The 18,292-nt window shown below is 45.7% G+C and overlaps 1 protein-coding gene across 1 annotated transcript in view; it reads right to left on the bottom strand.

Moving 5' to 3' along the window:
- The window catches only part of LOC137560919 (protein mono-ADP-ribosyltransferase TIPARP-like), a 50,992-nt gene that overhangs the window by 21,471 nt on the left and 11,229 nt on the right, over window positions 1–18,292 (bottom strand). The window contains exon 2 of the mRNA XM_068272091.1: window positions 1,747–2,186. Within this exon, the coding sequence (XP_068128192.1) occupies window positions 1,747–2,186 (440 nt within the window). The remainder of the gene's footprint in view (window positions 1–1,746; window positions 2,187–18,292) is intronic.

Genomic DNA, 18,292 nt, shown 5'->3' with positions numbered 1-18,292 from the left:
CACTTCCTACAACGCCAGCCACGTACAATACAGTGGGCGGCGTTGCAGGAAGTGACGTCAGTGGAGCGCACGTTGGAACGAGGAAGGTGAGTGTTCCCTCGCCCGTGCCTCTTACTGTCCGCTGCTTATTCGCCATTTAAAGCTGGAGGGGAGCGCAGATGGGGGGGGGGGGGACACAGGTAAGACCCCCCTCCCCACCGCTAGCCCCAATACCCCCGTCCTGCCCGCTACCCCTCCAGCTCGGCGGCCCCCCACGGGGGAGGGGGGGGGGATGGGGGGGTTGAATTGGTGCAGGGCAATTTTTTAAAAATTTGCCTCAGGCGGCAAAAAGTCTAGGGCCAGCCTTGAGCACATGTAGTCTGAACAACAGATCGTGCAGTTTATGCGTGTCACACACCATACACGTTACCCGAAATGCACATGGCAACGCATATAGGGCTTGATTGATAAAACAAATATCACACCTCATCAAAGATATCACGCATTATCAGAGTAGCACAGCGAGCACTACGAACCCGCAGGGGCTCAGGGCAGGACGAGTCACATTGCCAATTAGCAGGCATAAGTTTGTAGAGCTCGCTATGCTACTCTGATAAGACGTGTTAACTTTGATAAGGTGTGAGATCTTTGATAAGGTGTTGTATTAAGGTGTGATATCTTTGATAAGACACGGTATATTTGTTTTATCATGGCTTTGTGAATCAAGTCCATGGTGTAAACAAGGTCCTATTGGCAGAGGAGCAGCAAGACAACCCGGAAAATTGCACTGTTTACAAAGGAAAAAAAATATTAATAAATATAAGATTTTATTGAATCCTTTTCTTTCAGGCACTAGACTGTCCATTGCATCTCACTACAAACAAGTTACTTCACCTGATTTAAAAGCTATAATAGTAAGACCAAAGCCCCATCTACACTATACGATTCTTTGTGTGATTCGATTACGATTCTATTTACAATCCGATTAAATCAGACATGTCCGATCGGGATTCGATTCAATTTGAATTGCCATTGTTTTGCGATGTCAAATCGAATTGAATCCCGATCGGACATGTCGGATTTAATCGGATCATAAATAGAACCGTAATCAAACCATACAAAGAATCGTATTGTGTAGATGGGGCTTTAGGGCTGGAACCCACTAGAGCGACTTTTTGAGCGTTTAGGAAGCGATTCAAAATGCTAGCGATTTCCCTAAACGCTCAGCTAATTTTCATGGATGGTCCAAATTCCACTGGAGCGATTGCGATTAGCAAAATCGCTATCGCAGGACATGCAGCATTTTGGTGGCGTTAGCGTTTCTGCAATGTAAAGTATATAAACGCTGGCTTCATCGCTCATGAATCGCTACATAGTGATTTGAGTGCAATTTTAAATTAATGCAAACCGTAAATAAAATTATGATACATTGAAAGGACCAATCAGAATTAAAATCGCTAATCGCAAATTGCTACACAATCGCTGGCAAAAAGCTTACACTTTCTCCCAAAATCGCCAGAAAACGCTCAAGAAATCGATTACAAAAAACTCATTAAAAATGCTAGGGATTGCGATAGCGATTTGCAGTGAATTCCAGGCCTTAGGCAGGTGTGTCACTTTCCCCCCCCCCCTGGTTGTCAATCCTTTACGTCACTTTTTTATTGAAGGATTTTATAACAGTTTTTTACATTGGTCTGTTTGTGCACCCCTATCGCTGCCAGGTGTGTAAGCGCATTCCAAACGCTCCACGGTTCTCCTCATACTTACCCGCGGGCTGCACAGGCACGTTCCCTCGTTGGGTCACTGTACAGCTTCTCCAGGACAAGCTGATCACCTTCATCAAAACTCCACCACAGCGTTGTGTCTTTACGCCTCAGCTGCCATAGGTATGGTAAAGCCGTGTGATGGTTTGGGCAGAGAAGACCCCTGGGGCATTGGCCCGCCAGGAAGTGTGAGCAGATGTCTATGTCATCTTCTTGGTGGATGTGGTAAGATTTCTTAGCATTGGAACGATTTGCATGGACCGTGTGCTGCCCCAGAGAGAAGTCAGTGGGGCAGGTGGATGAATGGGTGGGTAAACCATCACAACCGAACTCCAGTTCTAGCAGGGCTGCCTCTTCCGGTGCAGGATCCAGTCCAGTTATTGCTTCTGGGCTCCAGTCAGGTACATGTGACTGGCACATCGCCATACCATACTGATGCACAATCTGGTGAACAAAGACAGGAAAGGTTAATGGCACTGGACTTGGTTTATTAAAGCAAAGCAAGTCATTTTGGAGCAGCGGCATGTTGGCAACCTGGGTGTCACATAGACTGCAATGTTAAATTAAATTATACACTGGTTTTGCGTGATTGGCTGCAGCGATGTAGCAGAAATTGGTGCTTGGCTATACTATAACTGAGCGCCAAGGGATTCATTTAGGCACAACTGATTGGCTACTGTAAGCATATAGGAAATAGGTACAACACAAATTAATGTACCGCACTCAACCACTAGGGGTGTGCTATGGGTGGGTTTTAACCTCCCTGGCGGTAAGCGCGACACAGTGTCGGGCTAGCCACCGCAGGGGATCGCATGGCCCCAGGAGGATTTTTTAAAAATAAAAATGGCTTTATTGTGTTAAGCTAGCAATCTCTAGCTAACCATGTCCCTCCTGTCAGGAACCGGGCTCGCGGCAAGCCTGCAGATATGGTTCCCGACTGCGGGTTTGACCAGATCGAGAGGGGAAGCAGCCTTAGTCGAACCAACACAAGGCTGTGACCCCTCAGAACACTTCTCACTGCCACCACTAGATGCCGCTAGACACTTCCACTCTGCTGTCGAGTAATCTGCACGCAATCCGCATTTTCGTATTCGGGTCAGCTTTGCGCTTTAGGCCGAATAAGGGAACACCACGCACACACACACAGTACAATCGTACAGTAGTAAAGCACAATCAGGCACTGACTTTGTAACGCAAGTTACACTGCAGTCTCTTCTAGGCTATGAGTGTTAGTTTAGTACAGCAGAAGTCAAACTTTTTAACCACTTAAGCCCGAAGGGTTGAAATTTTTTTACATCCGAGCAACTTTCACCCCCTATTCATTTGCCAATAACTTTATCACTACTCATCACAATTAATTGATCTATATCTTGTTTTTTCCGCCACAAATTAGGCTTTCTGTGGGTGGTATATTTTGCTAAGAGCCACTTTACTGTAAATGCATTTTAACAGGAAGAATAAGAAAAAAATGGAAAAAATTCATTATTTCTCAGTTTTCAGCCATTATAGTTTTAAAATAATACATGCCTCCATAATTAAAACTCACGTATTGTATTTGCCCATATGCCCCGGGTATTTCACCGTTAAAATTATGTCCCTATCACAATGTATGGCGACAATATTTTATTTGGAAATAAAGGTGCATTTTTTCCGTTTTGCGTCCATCACTGTTTAGAAGCCCATAATTTATTAAATCATATTGATATACTCCTTTGACATGAATATTTAAAAAGTTCAGACCCTTAGGTAACTATTTATGTTTTTTTTTTTTTTTATTATTGTAATTTTTTTTTTTTTAATTTAGACTTGTATGTGGGTATTTTTTGGTGTGGGAGGTAAACAGGGTTTTTTTTAATATATTTATAGGTTTATTCTTAAAACTTTTTTTTTTGGGTGTAATTTGCTATTTGGCCACAAGATGGCCAGAATCAAAAAGTCCTGGGAGCGATCGATCTTGCTCCCAGGCAGAAGAAAGGAGACCAGAGCTCAGAAAAGCCGCAGCGTCTGAAGAGACGCTGTCGGCTTTTCTCCGGGGGGGGGTCCGATCAGCGAAAGGGATTTATAATCCCTTTCACTGATTGGTGGGCTAGCGGCCAGCAGCGTGTGCGCGCAGCCCAACTGGACGAGAAATCTTGTCCAGTTGGGCTTAAGTGGTTAAATAACCATTTAATATTCCGGAAAAAACTGGAACAATGCAGAAAGTAATATATACAAACAAATTTACAAAAACAAAGTAAAAGTTACAAAATAAAAGTTACAAAGGTACACACAAGGATATTTGCTTACCAAAATAAACAGGAATCAAGATAGAAGAACCTTGGACTTGGTTTTGTGGACGGACACAGTTCTGGTTGGACCAGGAGTCCACCTAGCTTCAGCTACCGTCAGGAGCGGACTGATTTTAGGTATCTGCCCCTGCCTTTTTATGCTGGGAGATTTGCCTTGAGGCTGCAAGCCTGTTTGGAAGGGGGGGGGGGAGAACTAGTTTCAATTAAATTTCCAGACATAATTTAATTCCCAGTCTGTTCTACTTTTGATCTGTCAGAGATTTCCCATCTCCAGGTGACGGATGACAACTTGCCAGGCTTTCCAACAGGCTGTCATATGTAAATTCCAGAGTTTCCTGATAGCCTTTGAAGTCCCCAGACTCTGGTAGTCTTGATTTGTATATTGGGACAATGGGCTGTCTACATGGACACAGAGTTCAAAAGCCATGCAGACCAGCCTATTCTTCGTCAAGTGGCTGATAATTAGCAGTTCCCTGCTACCAGAGGAACTTAATGCAAACGTAGGTTCAGTGACATATGGTCAATCACTTTAGTCGTTTCCAGCAGCCAGGTGACACCTTTAAAAGCCAGACTGGCTTTTAGCAGACATACATATCTGAGGTAGTACACAGTAGACAGAAAAATTAAAGAATATGTTCCTGTATTATCCTTAACATCATAACTTGCTGCTATCATGACACCTCCGGTCCCCTCCAATTGCCCCCGGTATCCGTACCCCCCAGGGACCCTATATAGTCAGCACCACTCCAGGGTATATTTCAATTTAAAAAATATCCTATTTAGACAAGTACCAGACCAGCACCATCAGATGTAATGATGCTCTTTTATTACTCAAACATACATTACGTTAACACATACATTTTTACGCATTACTGGTTCAATGCGTAAAAATTTACGCATTGAACCAGTAACGTGTAAAAATGTATGTGTAATGTTCCTGCACTAGTGGGAATGCATAAAAATGTACGCAATTCAGCCCCCGACCTCCGAGGTCGGCAAGCTGCCAGCGGGAAATTGGAGCAGCAGTGAGTGACTACGAGGGCACAGGATGGCTGCATTGGGCTGGTAGAAGCCCCAGGTAAGTGAAACTCATTTTTTTATTTTGCTTGAACCTTCCCTTTAAGCAATAAGATCATAGCTGAAACGCAGCATCCCCATGGCAGATATTTATACGCCCAAAATCCCGGGGCAAAATTCCACGACTTTCCAGGTCGTGGATTTTGCTGCCTGTGGGAGACAGAGCTTTGCGCTGTAGCTCTGCCTCTGCTTGCGTCAATCTCCACCAATCTCTGCCTCTCCCCTCAGTGAAAGAAGACAGAGGGGCGGGGAGAGGTGGAGATTGACGCAAGCAGAGGCAGAACTATTGCACAAAGCTCTGCCTCTACCCGGAAGGAGACAGAATTTTGCCACAGGGATTTCGGGGATATAAATACATCGTTCTGCTGCGGAAATGTGGTGTTTCAGCTATGATCTCTGATTGCTTAACATAAATGGCCAGTAAAAAACGGGTTTTTTTTGGCTTCAGACTCCCTTTAAGGTAGCCATAGACCTGACAATTATGGACAGATTCGACAAAGAGATACATTTATATGTAATCAAATCTCTTGGTTAAAGCTGCCCATACCCTGCAGGCCAATTCCCCTCTGATTTCAGCATTAAATCTTCAAGGATTCGGCACTGCCGCTGCCCCCCAATGTATAAATGTGTGTCGTCGTCCCTCCCCCCCCCCCATGTGTGCATTTATATATTACCTGTCCTGTAACAGCCTCCGCACGGTATCAGTCCCTTTCTCCGGGTTCTAACAGCCACGCACACGCTAGCGGCACATAGCATCTGAGGTCTGAGGCCACTCTTCTATTAGCTTCGTACACACCGCCGTCGTGGAGCACGCCGCCGCGTACAAGGCTAATGAAAGAATAGCGGATTCAGGGGATTGACAGGCACCGCGACACAGGACTGGTAATGTACAGTATAAAAGCACATTTACATTTACAGTGGGATGCAAAAGTTTGGGAAACCTTGTTAATCGTCATGATTTTCCTGTATAAATCGTTGATTGTTACAATAAAAAAATGTCAGTTAAATATATCATATAGGGAGACACAAACAGTGATATGTGAGAAGAGGAATTAAGTTTATTGGATTTACAGAAAGTGTGCAATAATTGTTTAACCCATTCGCGTTCCGTCGTTTTCACTTGAGAAATGTTCACCTCCCATTCATTAGCCTATAACTTTATCACTACTTATCACAATGAACTGATCTACATCTTGTTTTTTCCGCCACCAATTAGGCTTTCTTTGGGGGGTACATTTTGCTAAGAGCCACTTTACTGTAAATACATTTTAACAGGAAGAATAAGAAAAAAAATGGAAAAAAATCATTATTTCTCAGTTTTCAGCCATTATAGTTTTAAAATAATACATGCCTCCATAATTAAAACTCACGTATTGTGTTTGCCCATATGTCCCGGTTATTACACTGTTAAAATTATGTCCCTATCACAATGTATGGTGACAATATTTTATTTGGAAATAAAGGTGCATTTTTCCGTTTTACATCTATTACTATTTACAAGTTTAAAATAAAAAAAAAATATAGAAATATTTCATCTTTACATTGATATTTAAAAAGTTTAGACCCTTAGGTAAATATTTACATGTTTTGTTTTTTTTATTGTAATGTTTTTTGTTTTTTTTTTATATTAAACATTTTATTTGGGTATTTTTGGGAGGGTGGGATGTACACTATAGTTTTATAATGTAATTGTGTGTTTTAAATTTTTTTTACTTTTAGTTGTAGTTTTACTTTTTGGACACAAGATGGCGGCCATGAGTTTGTTTACATGACGTCACTCTAAGCGTAACACACGCTTAGAGTGACGCAGGGGGGAGGCAACGGCCAGAAAAAGCACAGCTTCCGAGAGAAGCTGTCACTTTTTCAGCGGGGGAGAGGAATCAGTGATCGGGCACCGTAGCCCGATTCACTGATTGCCTAGCTAACGAACCGAGGTCCGGGAGCGCGCGTGCACACGCGCGATCGGCCCCGGGAGCGCGCATGGTTCCTGGACGTAGTTTCTACATCCAGGAACCAAAATAGGTTAAACAAAATTAGGCAGGTGCATAAATTTGGGCACCACAAAAAATAAATGAAATCAATATTTAATAGATCCTCCTTTTGCAGAAATTACAGCCTCTAAGGGCCTTTTTCCACTAAAGGCGCTTGCGATTGCTGAATTGCAAAATCGCAAATCGCTAGCGATTTTAAAATCGCTAGGGTTTGCTAAATCACATAGGAATTGCGGTAGGTTATTTCTACTAGTGCAATGCGATTTTTACAAAAGAACAATTTTTGCCGCGGATCGATTTTTACCGCAATTGCAATTCTATGAAAAAGATAGGAACGCATGGAAATCAATTGAAAATCGCCGTGCCGATCGCTATGCATAGAGATTTTCATGCGTTTTTTAACCAGAAACAATTTATTTTGTCCCAGAATTCCTCTTCCTGTCTCTTCCTCTTCCTGCTGAGCCCTGGAGAAGAGGCATCATGGAGGTTCACATCAGAGGGGCTGATTATTTAAATCCAGCAGCATCCACACCTGAGTAAGGATCTGAAGAATACAAGGACAGCCAGAATGGACAGAGAGCCTGGATCCAAATAGCCTCAGAATTATATCAAGGATGCTGGGACGATTTATCAAACAAGGCTAAGAATAACAAAAGTGAGTACACAGCCTGCCCCAGCCACACAGCCTGCCCCAGCCCCACAGCCTGCCCCAGTACTGCCACATAGCCTGCCCAGCCCCATGACCTGCCCCAGTACTGCCACACGGCCTGCCTCAGCCACACAGGAATCTAAAAAAAAAAAAAAAAACGTTTATATAATCTTTTTGAGTAATTGTATTTTACTAATTAAATTTCATTATTTTTACAGTTCAAGATCTACGGAAAAGATGGAAGTCCATCTGGGACAACTACAACCGGGAAATAGGAAAGCAAAAAGAAGAAGAAGCCAAAAGTGGTGCTGCCGCTTCGAAAAGGAATATATACAAGAATGTTGGAATTCATAAGACCAGATCATGACGGCCGAGCGTAAGTTTCAGTTTACTTTGTGTTTCTATAGGTACCCATACATAATCAATTTCCCGGTGATATTCAACAAATTCAATCACTTTAATCGAATCTGCTGTTAAATCATTATCTCAACTGATGCCCGATCGACTGATTTGTCTGTTTGGTCAATGTTGAAAACGTTGCTCAAATGTTGGTGGATATGGAGTTAGTCGTTAGTGGCGATCGATTCTGCGACAATCGAGGTAGCAATAATATTACCCGTCCTGGTGCCGCAAGTCCCCGTTCTGTCCCTTCTTCCACCGTCCTCCGTTGTCTCCACTTAACTTAGTATTCCATCTTGCACAAAGGTGAAATACAAACAGTAGAGTACACTGTATTGTTTAAACTTCAACTTGTTACATGATGGTACAGGGAGTGAAGAGGAGATGGGAGGAGGACTCCGGAAGAGGGGACAGCATGGACCCCGGGGGCCCGCACTATCCGGACTGCTAATATCATAGCTTGCGGATAGGCGCACTAGATGTGTAAAGTTTAAACGCCTGCATAATGTTTGTACTAAATATGTTTGAAAAAAATTCTTTTAAAAAAATTATGTTTTTTAATCTACAGTACAGAAGACCGTTTGGGAGTAGAGGAAACCTCCTGGAGTTCCTTAACAGAAGATACACAATTAGAAACTTCTGGATCTGACATTACAGAAATCATTGACGTACAATCATCATCATCTGTGAGCATTGAAGGAAGTTCGCAACAAGAATCAGAACCACCAAAACCTACAACTTCAAACATTCTAGCCCCCCCCAAAAAAATTAAAGGACAGGTAAAACAGGACTATGAAAATAAGATGTTAAGTTCTGTAGAAAATGTTGTAGCAACCTACAAAGAAAAAAAAAAAAGGAGGAAAAAAAAAAAAAAAAGGGAGGAGCGCTCAAAAGAGGAGAGGGGTAAACAGAGTGCCAATGTGCAATTTTTGCTTAGCTTGGAGCCATATATGGAAAAGGTACCTGCAGGTCTACATTTACTGTATTTTTCGGACTATAAGACGCTCCCAGGTTTAGAGGGCAAAAACCCAAGAAAAAAAAAAAAATATATATACTAAACCTGGGTACATCCATGGTGCAGGGCTGTCTTGTAGGCCTTTTCCCCACCAAGCTGTCCCCACCAGCTACAATAACTAAGCTTCAGTGCCCAGCTACACTAGCCCCTGCTTCCCCCACCAGCTAGACTAAGTACCCTACACTAAAGCCTGATGCCCCACCAATAACCTTGCACTACATTACATTACACTAGTCCCTGATTCCCCCACCAGTTACTACACTACACTAACCCACCCTTGCTGCCCCACCAGTAACACTACACCCTACATTAAACTAACCCCTGCCTCCCCACCAGTTACAATAACTAAACACTACAACTTAGATGATCTCACCTATCTAAGAAGATAACAGTCGCTGCCTTCAAAAAGCATTGGATCGCGCCTATTCTGGCCCCCCCCCCTGCCGCCATGCAGGAACTTAGAAGATTAGAAGATTGACCAGAGGCCCGTCTGGTCAAATAGCTTTGTAGGACATGATCCATGTACTTTCATTGATTGACCCAATAGGCTGCCTGTCGAGTGACAAGCCGCCTATTGGGCCAATGAAAGCACATGGATCATGTCCTACAGTGGCGTACCTAGGGCATTTGGCACCCGTTGCTGGGTATTAAAAGACACGACCCCCCCTAAAAAATTGGGCGTGGCCGCAACCTGCGGCGTGCTTTGCGCGTCGTGGTGGAAAATGGGCGTGGTCATGACCAGATGAGGGCGGAGCTAACTGTAATTTAAAGTATTAGCTAGTATAGTTGCCCCAGTATAGCTAGTATAGTTGTCCCTGAGTGGTCCTGTCCTTTGATGTCAGCTGTGATGATTGACGTGGCAGAGGAGCGTTGTCACAATCCAGGCACACCTTGAGGGGCAATCTCAGGAGCTGCAGCGGCTGTCCTCCATGTATTGTAGTGGTGGTGTGTGGGGGGGGGGGGAAGGGGGGCTTTGGGGTGCTAAAGAGCAGCAATTGAGGGCTAATTGCAGCAGCTGTAATCTTCTAAGTTCCTGCATGGTGGCGGGGGGGCCAGAAGAGGCACGATCCAAAGCTAATTGAAGGCAGCAGCTGTTATCTTGTATCCTGCACGGCGGTGGCATGACAGAAGACGGGAGATGGTAGCGGTAGTTATGACTACCGATGCCTCAGTACTTCCTTGTTTACTAGTGCCCCTTCATGACGTAGGACGCTCATGCGGGGGAAGGAAGTACAATGAAGTACTGAGGCATCGGTAGTCATAACTACCAATACGATCTTCTGTCTAATGCCACGCTGCCGCCACCGTGCAGGATACAAGATAAAAGCCGCTGCCTTCATTTAGCCTTGGATCACGCCTCTTCTGGCCCTCCTGCCGCCATGCAGGAACTTAGAAGATTACAGCCGCTACAATTAGCCCTGAATCGGTGCTTTTCTGGCCCCTCCGCCGCTTCCGTGCAAGCACATGGCATGATAGCATGAAGAGCTGGCCAGAGGCGGATCATTGCGGGCATCAAGGCAGATGATTGGCGGCTGCATAGAGCGGGCATGGAGGCGGATGATTGGCAGCATGGAGAGCGGGCAATGAGGCAGATTGGCGGCATGGAGCAAACCACACACCCAGCGCATCACAGATGCAAATAGTGAGAAACGGTTTTTGGGGTTTTTTTGCAATATTTGTTCTTTTTTGCTACCTTTGGACTATAAGACGCAGGGACTTTTTCTCCCCACTTTTGGGGACTTGTTGGCACTTTTTGTGTTTATTATATTTGAAATTTGTATAAGTGCAATATGTGATGGTATAGCTTTAGCAAGCTGAACTGCTGACACTAGTGTGCGTTCAGCGTGCGCTATTCTGTGGTAGTGCATCTACTAGCAGACACTCCTCGGAACTAATGACTACTCCAGTGAACCCACCCTGAGGCCCGTCTGGTCAAATAGCTTTGTAGGACATGATTCATGTACTTTCATTGATTGACCCAATAGGCTGCCTGTCGAGTGACAAGCAGCCTATTGGGCCAATGAAAGCACATGGATCATGTCCTACAGTGGCGTACCTAGGGCATTTGGCACCCGTTGTTGGGTATTAAAAGACACCCCCCCCCCCTAAAAAATGGGCGTGGCTGCAACCTGCGGCGTGCTTCGCGCGTCATGGTGAAAAATGGGCGTGGTCATGACCAGATGAGGGCGGAGCTAACTGTAATTTAAAGTATTAGCTAGTATAGTTGCCCCAGTATAGCTAGTATAGTTGCCCCCAGGAAAGCTAGTATAGTTGCCCCCAGTAAAGCTAGTATAGTTGCTCCCAGTATAGCTAGTATAGTTGCCCCAGTAAAGCTAGTATAGTTGCCCCCAGGAAAGCTAGTATAGTTGCCCCCAGTAAAGCTAGTATAGTTGCCCCCAGAATAGCTAGTATAGTTGCCCCCAGAATAGCTAGTATAGTTGTTCCCATTATAGCTAGTATAGTTGCCCCCACTCCCCAGTATAGTTGCCCCAGTAGTATAGTTGCCCCTGGTATGGGGGAAGCTTGGAAGGAGGGGTGGCGGGGAGGGGGGCCAGACCCCCCACCTCCCTCGCCTGGGTCCCCTCCTTCTGGCGCTTCCCCCCTCCTAATTAGCAGCAGCTTTAGATAAGCGGGCAGGAGCGGGCGGAGAGGACTTACCTGCTTCCTGGCGATGGCGCACAGCATCATCCTCACGTGAGGCTGGTCTCTGACTTCTCTGTCGCTCACTGCGCTTCCGCTAATCAGGAAGCACAGTGGGCGGTGGAGAAGGCGGAGAGCAGCGTCACGTGGTGATGACGCTGTGCGCCATCGCCTGGAACGCAGGAAGCAGGTGAGTAAGTCCTCTCCGCCCGCTCCTGCCCACATATCTAAAGCTTATATTGTAATGTGTACAGTGCTCCCACTATGCGGCACAGATCAACCAAATAAACCCTGTGTGCCGTACACAGCCCTATGTCGCACAGATATCAGCACAAACTGTATATATCTAACACACAGTCCAGTTAGCTTATTCTAATATTCGACATATAACCGATACAGAGTCCAGTTGGCCAACTGAGATTATAGTCCACTCCACACTCCAAATTAGCTATGCGACCAGATATTCAGATAATCAAACATTAAGAACAGTTCCACAGTTAGTAGTTATACTCTCACCGATGTCCAGAGGCTGATAACATGAATATCAGCAAGATCGCTTGTTACTGATCCAAGTACCAGCTTTCCACACAGGCTACACTCTATATGCAACTCGGTAGAGAAAAGAGAAAGCACATAGCGTGATCCAGTTTTACAGTACTGCTAAGTGACTTCCTTCACCAGTGAAATCCTTTATCAACATAAACTTCCTCCGTGTGCATGCTACCACATGCAGCCTATATCACCAAGTGAACATATATACGCTCACCAGATTTAATGGCTGACCATTTCCAGACCAGCAACTGCGCTTAGGTGTCATTCATTAAACGACTTCCACTTATGCTGGCTGTCTCCTCCTTAAAAACTCAGAACAGAAGCTTCCATAGCATAATTCCGTTTATTATGACTTGTAAAACCATAAACTTGCACTCACATGTGCATAAAAGATATGCGCATATCATGTAAAAACGTCCTCATCCGCTCTCTGACATCTGCGTCTCTGCTGCCGTCGCGCCTGAGGCCACGCCCTACCGGTTTCGTCACGTATGACTCATCAGGGGCTATCTAAAGCTGCTGCTAATTAGGAGGGGGGGGGGGAAGCGCCAGAAGAAGGGGACCCAGGTGAGGGAGGTGGGGGGGTCCATCTTACATGTTCAATGATTAATCTGGAATAACCACAAAAATTGTCTGGGTGCTGTCGAAGGGCTCTGAACAACTTCAAGATTAGTCCTGCCGGGCTGCCGTTTTTCTTTTTTTCAGGACAAGTGCCATCAGAAGCATGAAGATGAACTCTGCAATCATTTCTATCAATGACGATTCTCAACAGACACCACTATAATCAATCTCCTTACCAGGGATGGGCTCAAATTCGAATTTGGGTGAATCCGGATAGTTGCTGTCCGGATTTGGATTTTACCCAGTTACCTGTGTGGGCTGGGCGGGGGGGGGGGGGGTCAAGCTTACCTGTCTGCTGTCTTCTTCGGTCTGTCCCTCGGGCACCTCCCACGATGCGGTCCATGCGCGTCACGTGACTACAAACACTTTCTCCTTCAAACCGGAAGGAGGAAGTGTTTGTAATCACAAGACCGCCGCTTGGACCGCATCGTGGGAGGCGCCGAGGGATGGACCAAAGAAGACTTCAGAAAGGTAAGCTTGACCCCCCCGCCCAGCCCACTCAGGTAACAGGGAGATATCCGGATAGCAACTATCCGGATTCACCCCAATTCGAATTTTAGCCCATCCCTGCTCCTTACTACAACCCACAAGTATATCACTGATCTTTTTCTTTATATGGTAAAAACAAAAATCGGGGGGGGGGGGGGGGGGGCACATTTCTACATTGGGGGGGGGGGGGGCAGCGATGTGGCGGACGGTAATTGGACTCTAGTTTATAGGCAGCTTCAACCAAGATACAAACTTCTCTCTAATCAGTTTCAATTATAGAGAGATTTGTCTCTTTGTTGAATCTGCCTATAATCGTCAGATCTATGGCGACCTAAAGGTGCCCATACATTAAGCACTGATGGGCAGATTAGACCAAGAGACAAATCTCTCACAAATTATTATTATTATTGATTTATAAAGCGCCAACATATTCCGTGGCGCTGTACAAAGTAAATGAAAACTGTTTAGAGAATGATCTGTCAGTTGCCCACACACCACAGGCCGATTCCTGATCAATTTCATGCGACAATCAATCTGAAATCGGCCTTATGTTGCATCCACCGCTGTTCAAATGCACTATACATTACCTGCCCATATCTGCTACTGGCTTGGACTGGATCCAGGCTGCATCCACGTGTTACCTGGCAGACATGTATAGTGCACTGGGCACAGGGAGAGGCATATTGGACTTTGGAAGGGCATCGTCGGGGGTTATGTTGCGTTTAGCGAACAACCAATGGGTTTGGTTCACTAAATATCTTAACAACTTGAGGACCGCAGTGTTAAAAAACCCCCTAAAGACCAGGCCATTTTTCATTAAATTGGCCACTGCAGCTTTAAGGCCAAGCTGCAGGGCCGCACAACACAGCACACAAGTGATCCCCCCCCCCCCTTTTCCCCCCACCAACAGAGCTCTCTGTTGGTGGGGTCTGATCGCCCACCAGAAGATTGCTTGTTTATTTAAGTGTGTGTGTTTTTAATAAAAAATTTTTTTTTTACTATTATACACCCCCCTTCCTCCTTCCCCCCCACCAGCCAATCCCCGTGATCAGCTGTCATAGGCTTCAGCTCTCTTTAATTGCATTCGCAATTGCATCGCAACTCCAGTATTAAAGAAGCAAATCGCTCAATCGCATAGAGAAAATAGGTAAGAAAATTGCAATTGCTAGCGATTGCTAGTGGAAAAGGGCCCTAAACGCTTCCAGTAGGTTCCAATGAGAGTCTGGATTAAGATATTTTGGACCATTCCTCTTCACAAAACATCTCTACTTCATTCAGGTTTGGTGGCTTCCGAGCAGGACAGCTCTCTTTAACTCACACCACAGATTTTCAATTATATTCAGGTCTGGGGACTGAGATGGCCATTCCAGAACGTTGTACTTGTTCCTCTGCATGAATGCCTTAGTGGATTTTGAGCAGTGTTTAGGGTCATTGTCTTGTTGAAAGATCCAGCCCCGGCGCAGCTTCAGCTTGGTCGCTGATTCCTGGACATTGGTCTCCAGAGTCTGCTGATACTGAGTGGAATCCATGCATCCCACAACTTTGACAAGATTCCCAGTCCCTGCACTGGCCACACAGCCCCATAGCATGATGGAACCACCACCATATTTTACTGTAGGTAGCATCTGTTATTCATGGAATGCTGTGTTTTTTCTCCATGCATAACACCCCTTGTTATGCCCAAATAACTCAATTTTAGTTTTATCAGTCCACAGCACCTTATTCCAAAATGAAGCTGGCTTGTCCAAATGTGCTTTAGCATACCTCAAGTTGCTCTGTTTGTGCTGTGGGTGGAGAAAAGGCTTCCTCTGTATCACTCTCACATACAGCATCTCCTTGTGTAAATTGCGCCGAATGGTTGAACGATGCACAGTGACTCCATCTGCAGCAAGATAATGTTGTAGGTCTTTGGTGCTGGTCTGTGGGTTGACTGACTGTTCTCATCATTCGTCGCTTCTGTCTACCCAAGATTTTTCTTGGTCTGCCACTTTGAGCCTTCTGTATCCTTCCCCAAGCCATGATGGTGAACAATCTTTCTCTTCAGGTCATTTGACAGTTGTTTTGAGACCACCATGTTGATACTCTTCAGAGAAAATTAAAAAAGAGGAGGGAAACTTACAAATGACCCCCTTAAATTATCTTTCTCATAAATTGGATTCACCTGTGTATGTAGGTCAGGGGTCACTGAGCTTACCAAGCCAATTTGAGTTCTAATAATTAGGCTACATACACACTTTGAGATAAAAGTCTTTGGAAAAGGCAAGATCACAGACCAATTTTACCCCCTTCCATGTAGTATGAGAGCCATACTCTACACAGTCTATTCTATGGAGCTGAACTCCCCATCAGATAGAAATCTGTGCAAGATGCTGCACACAAAGATGCTGTACACATTCAACAGATCAGTATCTGCAAAAGATCTGTTCCTGCAAAAGATCCGTTCCTACAAAATGCATTCATAGTCTATGATATCTGCAGATCCTCATACACACCTTGTTTAACAGGATGGATCTTCAGATCTGCAGATGATTGTCAGATACCTTGTAGTGGTAGTGGAGCACTTCCTCAAAGAATATCTGCGATGTGCCACGGTTGAACCAGCTGCACACTGGCTCACTTGTCAGATTGTAGATGAGACAGCACCATCTGCGTAAGTATAAGCTCTTTTATTGGCAATCAACAGCTGTCATAACAACGTTTCAGGGCAACCGCCCCTTTATCAAGCTGAGCTGTTAGCCATCAGATTAATGCTAACATCCAAAGCGCTTTATATACACATCATGGTGAGCAAGTAACCAATCACAATGAAATACTAGCATCAGCCAATCCTGCAGTCCGTCCTCCAGTGGCGTCCCTACCATTGGGTGCAGGGGGGAGTGGTGCCCTGGGTGACTGACACCCAAGAAGGTGTCGCCACGACCCGCCAATGGAAGGGGAAGAGCAGCACTAGAAGGAGGGGTGGGGGACAGCGGCGGGGAGGGGGGACAGATCCTCCCCTCCCTCCCCTGGGTCCCCTCCTTCTGCCTCTCTTCCCCGCCTCTGCCCACGCCATCTCCCCGCAGCTCACTGCGGGGACTGACTCCCAGAAGCAGAGCAGGGCTACGGGAAGATGGCTGCCGAAGCCCTGCACTGGAAACTATTTGTGTCTCCAGTACAGGGCTTCAAGCACCATCTTCCCGTAGCCCTGCTCTGCCTGTCAGCACGGGAGATTTAAGCTGGCTGCAGGAGGATCGTCGAGGAGCTGCGCATCAGAGGCTGGCCAGGTGAGTGAATTTTTTCTTTTTTACAGGATTATTTTCTGGTGAATGCTCCCTGCATAACGATTATTTTCTGGTGAATGCTCCCTGCATAGCGATTATTTTCTGGTGAATGCTCCCTGCATAGCGATTATTTTCTGGTGAATGCTGCGCACATAGCGACTATTTTCTGGTGAATGCTGCGCACAGTGATTATTTTCTGGTGAATGCTGCGCACATAACGATTATTTTCTGGTGAATGCTGCGCACATAACGATTATTTTCTGGTGAATGCTGCCCACTTTACGATTTCTGGTGAAATGCAGCTCTCTTTACGATTATTTTATGGTGAAATGCTGCCCACTTTACCATTATTTTACGGTGAAATGCTGCTCTCTTTACGATTATTTTATGGTGAAATGCTGCCCACTTTACGATTATTTTATGGCGAAATGCTGCTCTCTTTACGATTATTTTCTGGCGAATTGCTGCTGTCTTTACGTCGAAATATCACCATAGCAGATGGAAGAGAAGGCGCGCCCCTGCAGCGCCGACCAATAGGAAGTTGCCTTCACAATGTAAACAAAGCAACGTGTCATGTCAACTCACATGACACATGGAAAAACAGGGTAGCTGAACAGGAGACCAGGACATGTTAGAGGGGCATAGAGGAGAGCGGCAGGGTAACAAAATAGGTTATACTAAAAATATGATGATAATATTAGCACTCAGCAAGAGTGACATTTAAAGTGAATGTGTACCGCTTTCAAAATAAAAAAGTCAGATACTCACCTAAGGAGAGGGAAGGCTCGGTCCTAATGAGCCTTCCCTCTCCTCTCCCGGTGCCCGGTCCCGCGCACGATCCCCCGTAGCAGTATTCGACCAGTTCGGTCAAATACTGCCACTTCCGCCGCCGAAGGGATGTTTCGGAAGCCTTCGGGAGCACGCGGGCTCCCGAAGACAGTCTGCTCCATACTACGCATGCGCGAGTGCCCTCTATGACGCATTCGCGCGTGCGTAGTATGGAGCGGCCCGTCTTCGGAAACCCGAGTGCTCCCGAAGACCTCCGAAGTCCCTGCGGCGGCGGACGCGAACGGGGGAGCCAGCGCAGCACCGAGGGCACCGGGAGAGGGAAGGCTCATTAGGACCGAGGCTTTCCTCTCCTTAGGTGAGTATCTGACTTTTTTATTTTTACAGCGGTACCCATTGGCTTTAAAGAGGAACAGCCAGAAGAAAGCTTATTTTACAATCAACACTGCTGACTCACATAGATGTTGACACACAGAGAGGCATGTGGAACAAAGAACAAAGTTAAATAAAAGGCAATAAATCAAGCTCTCGATTTAAAGAGAGTCTGAAGCGAGAATAGATCTCGCTTCAGACCTCATATATAGCAGGGGCACGTGTGCCCCTGCTAAAACGCCGCTATAGCGCGGCTTAACGGGGGTCCCTGTCCCCCCAAACCCCCTCCGTGCAGCGTGGGAGCGCTTCCTGGTTGGGGCAGGGCTAACCGCCGCAGCCCTGCCCCATGCGCGTCTGTCAGACGCGTATCTCCGCCTCTCCCCCGCCCCTCTCAGTCTTCCTTCACTGAGA

Source organism: Hyperolius riggenbachi, chromosome 3 (assembly GCF_040937935.1).
Source record: "Hyperolius riggenbachi isolate aHypRig1 chromosome 3, aHypRig1.pri, whole genome shotgun sequence".
NCBI classification, from domain to species: Eukaryota; Metazoa; Chordata; class Amphibia; order Anura; family Hyperoliidae; genus Hyperolius; species Hyperolius riggenbachi.
This window is presented reverse-complemented; position numbering and strand designations above follow the sequence as displayed.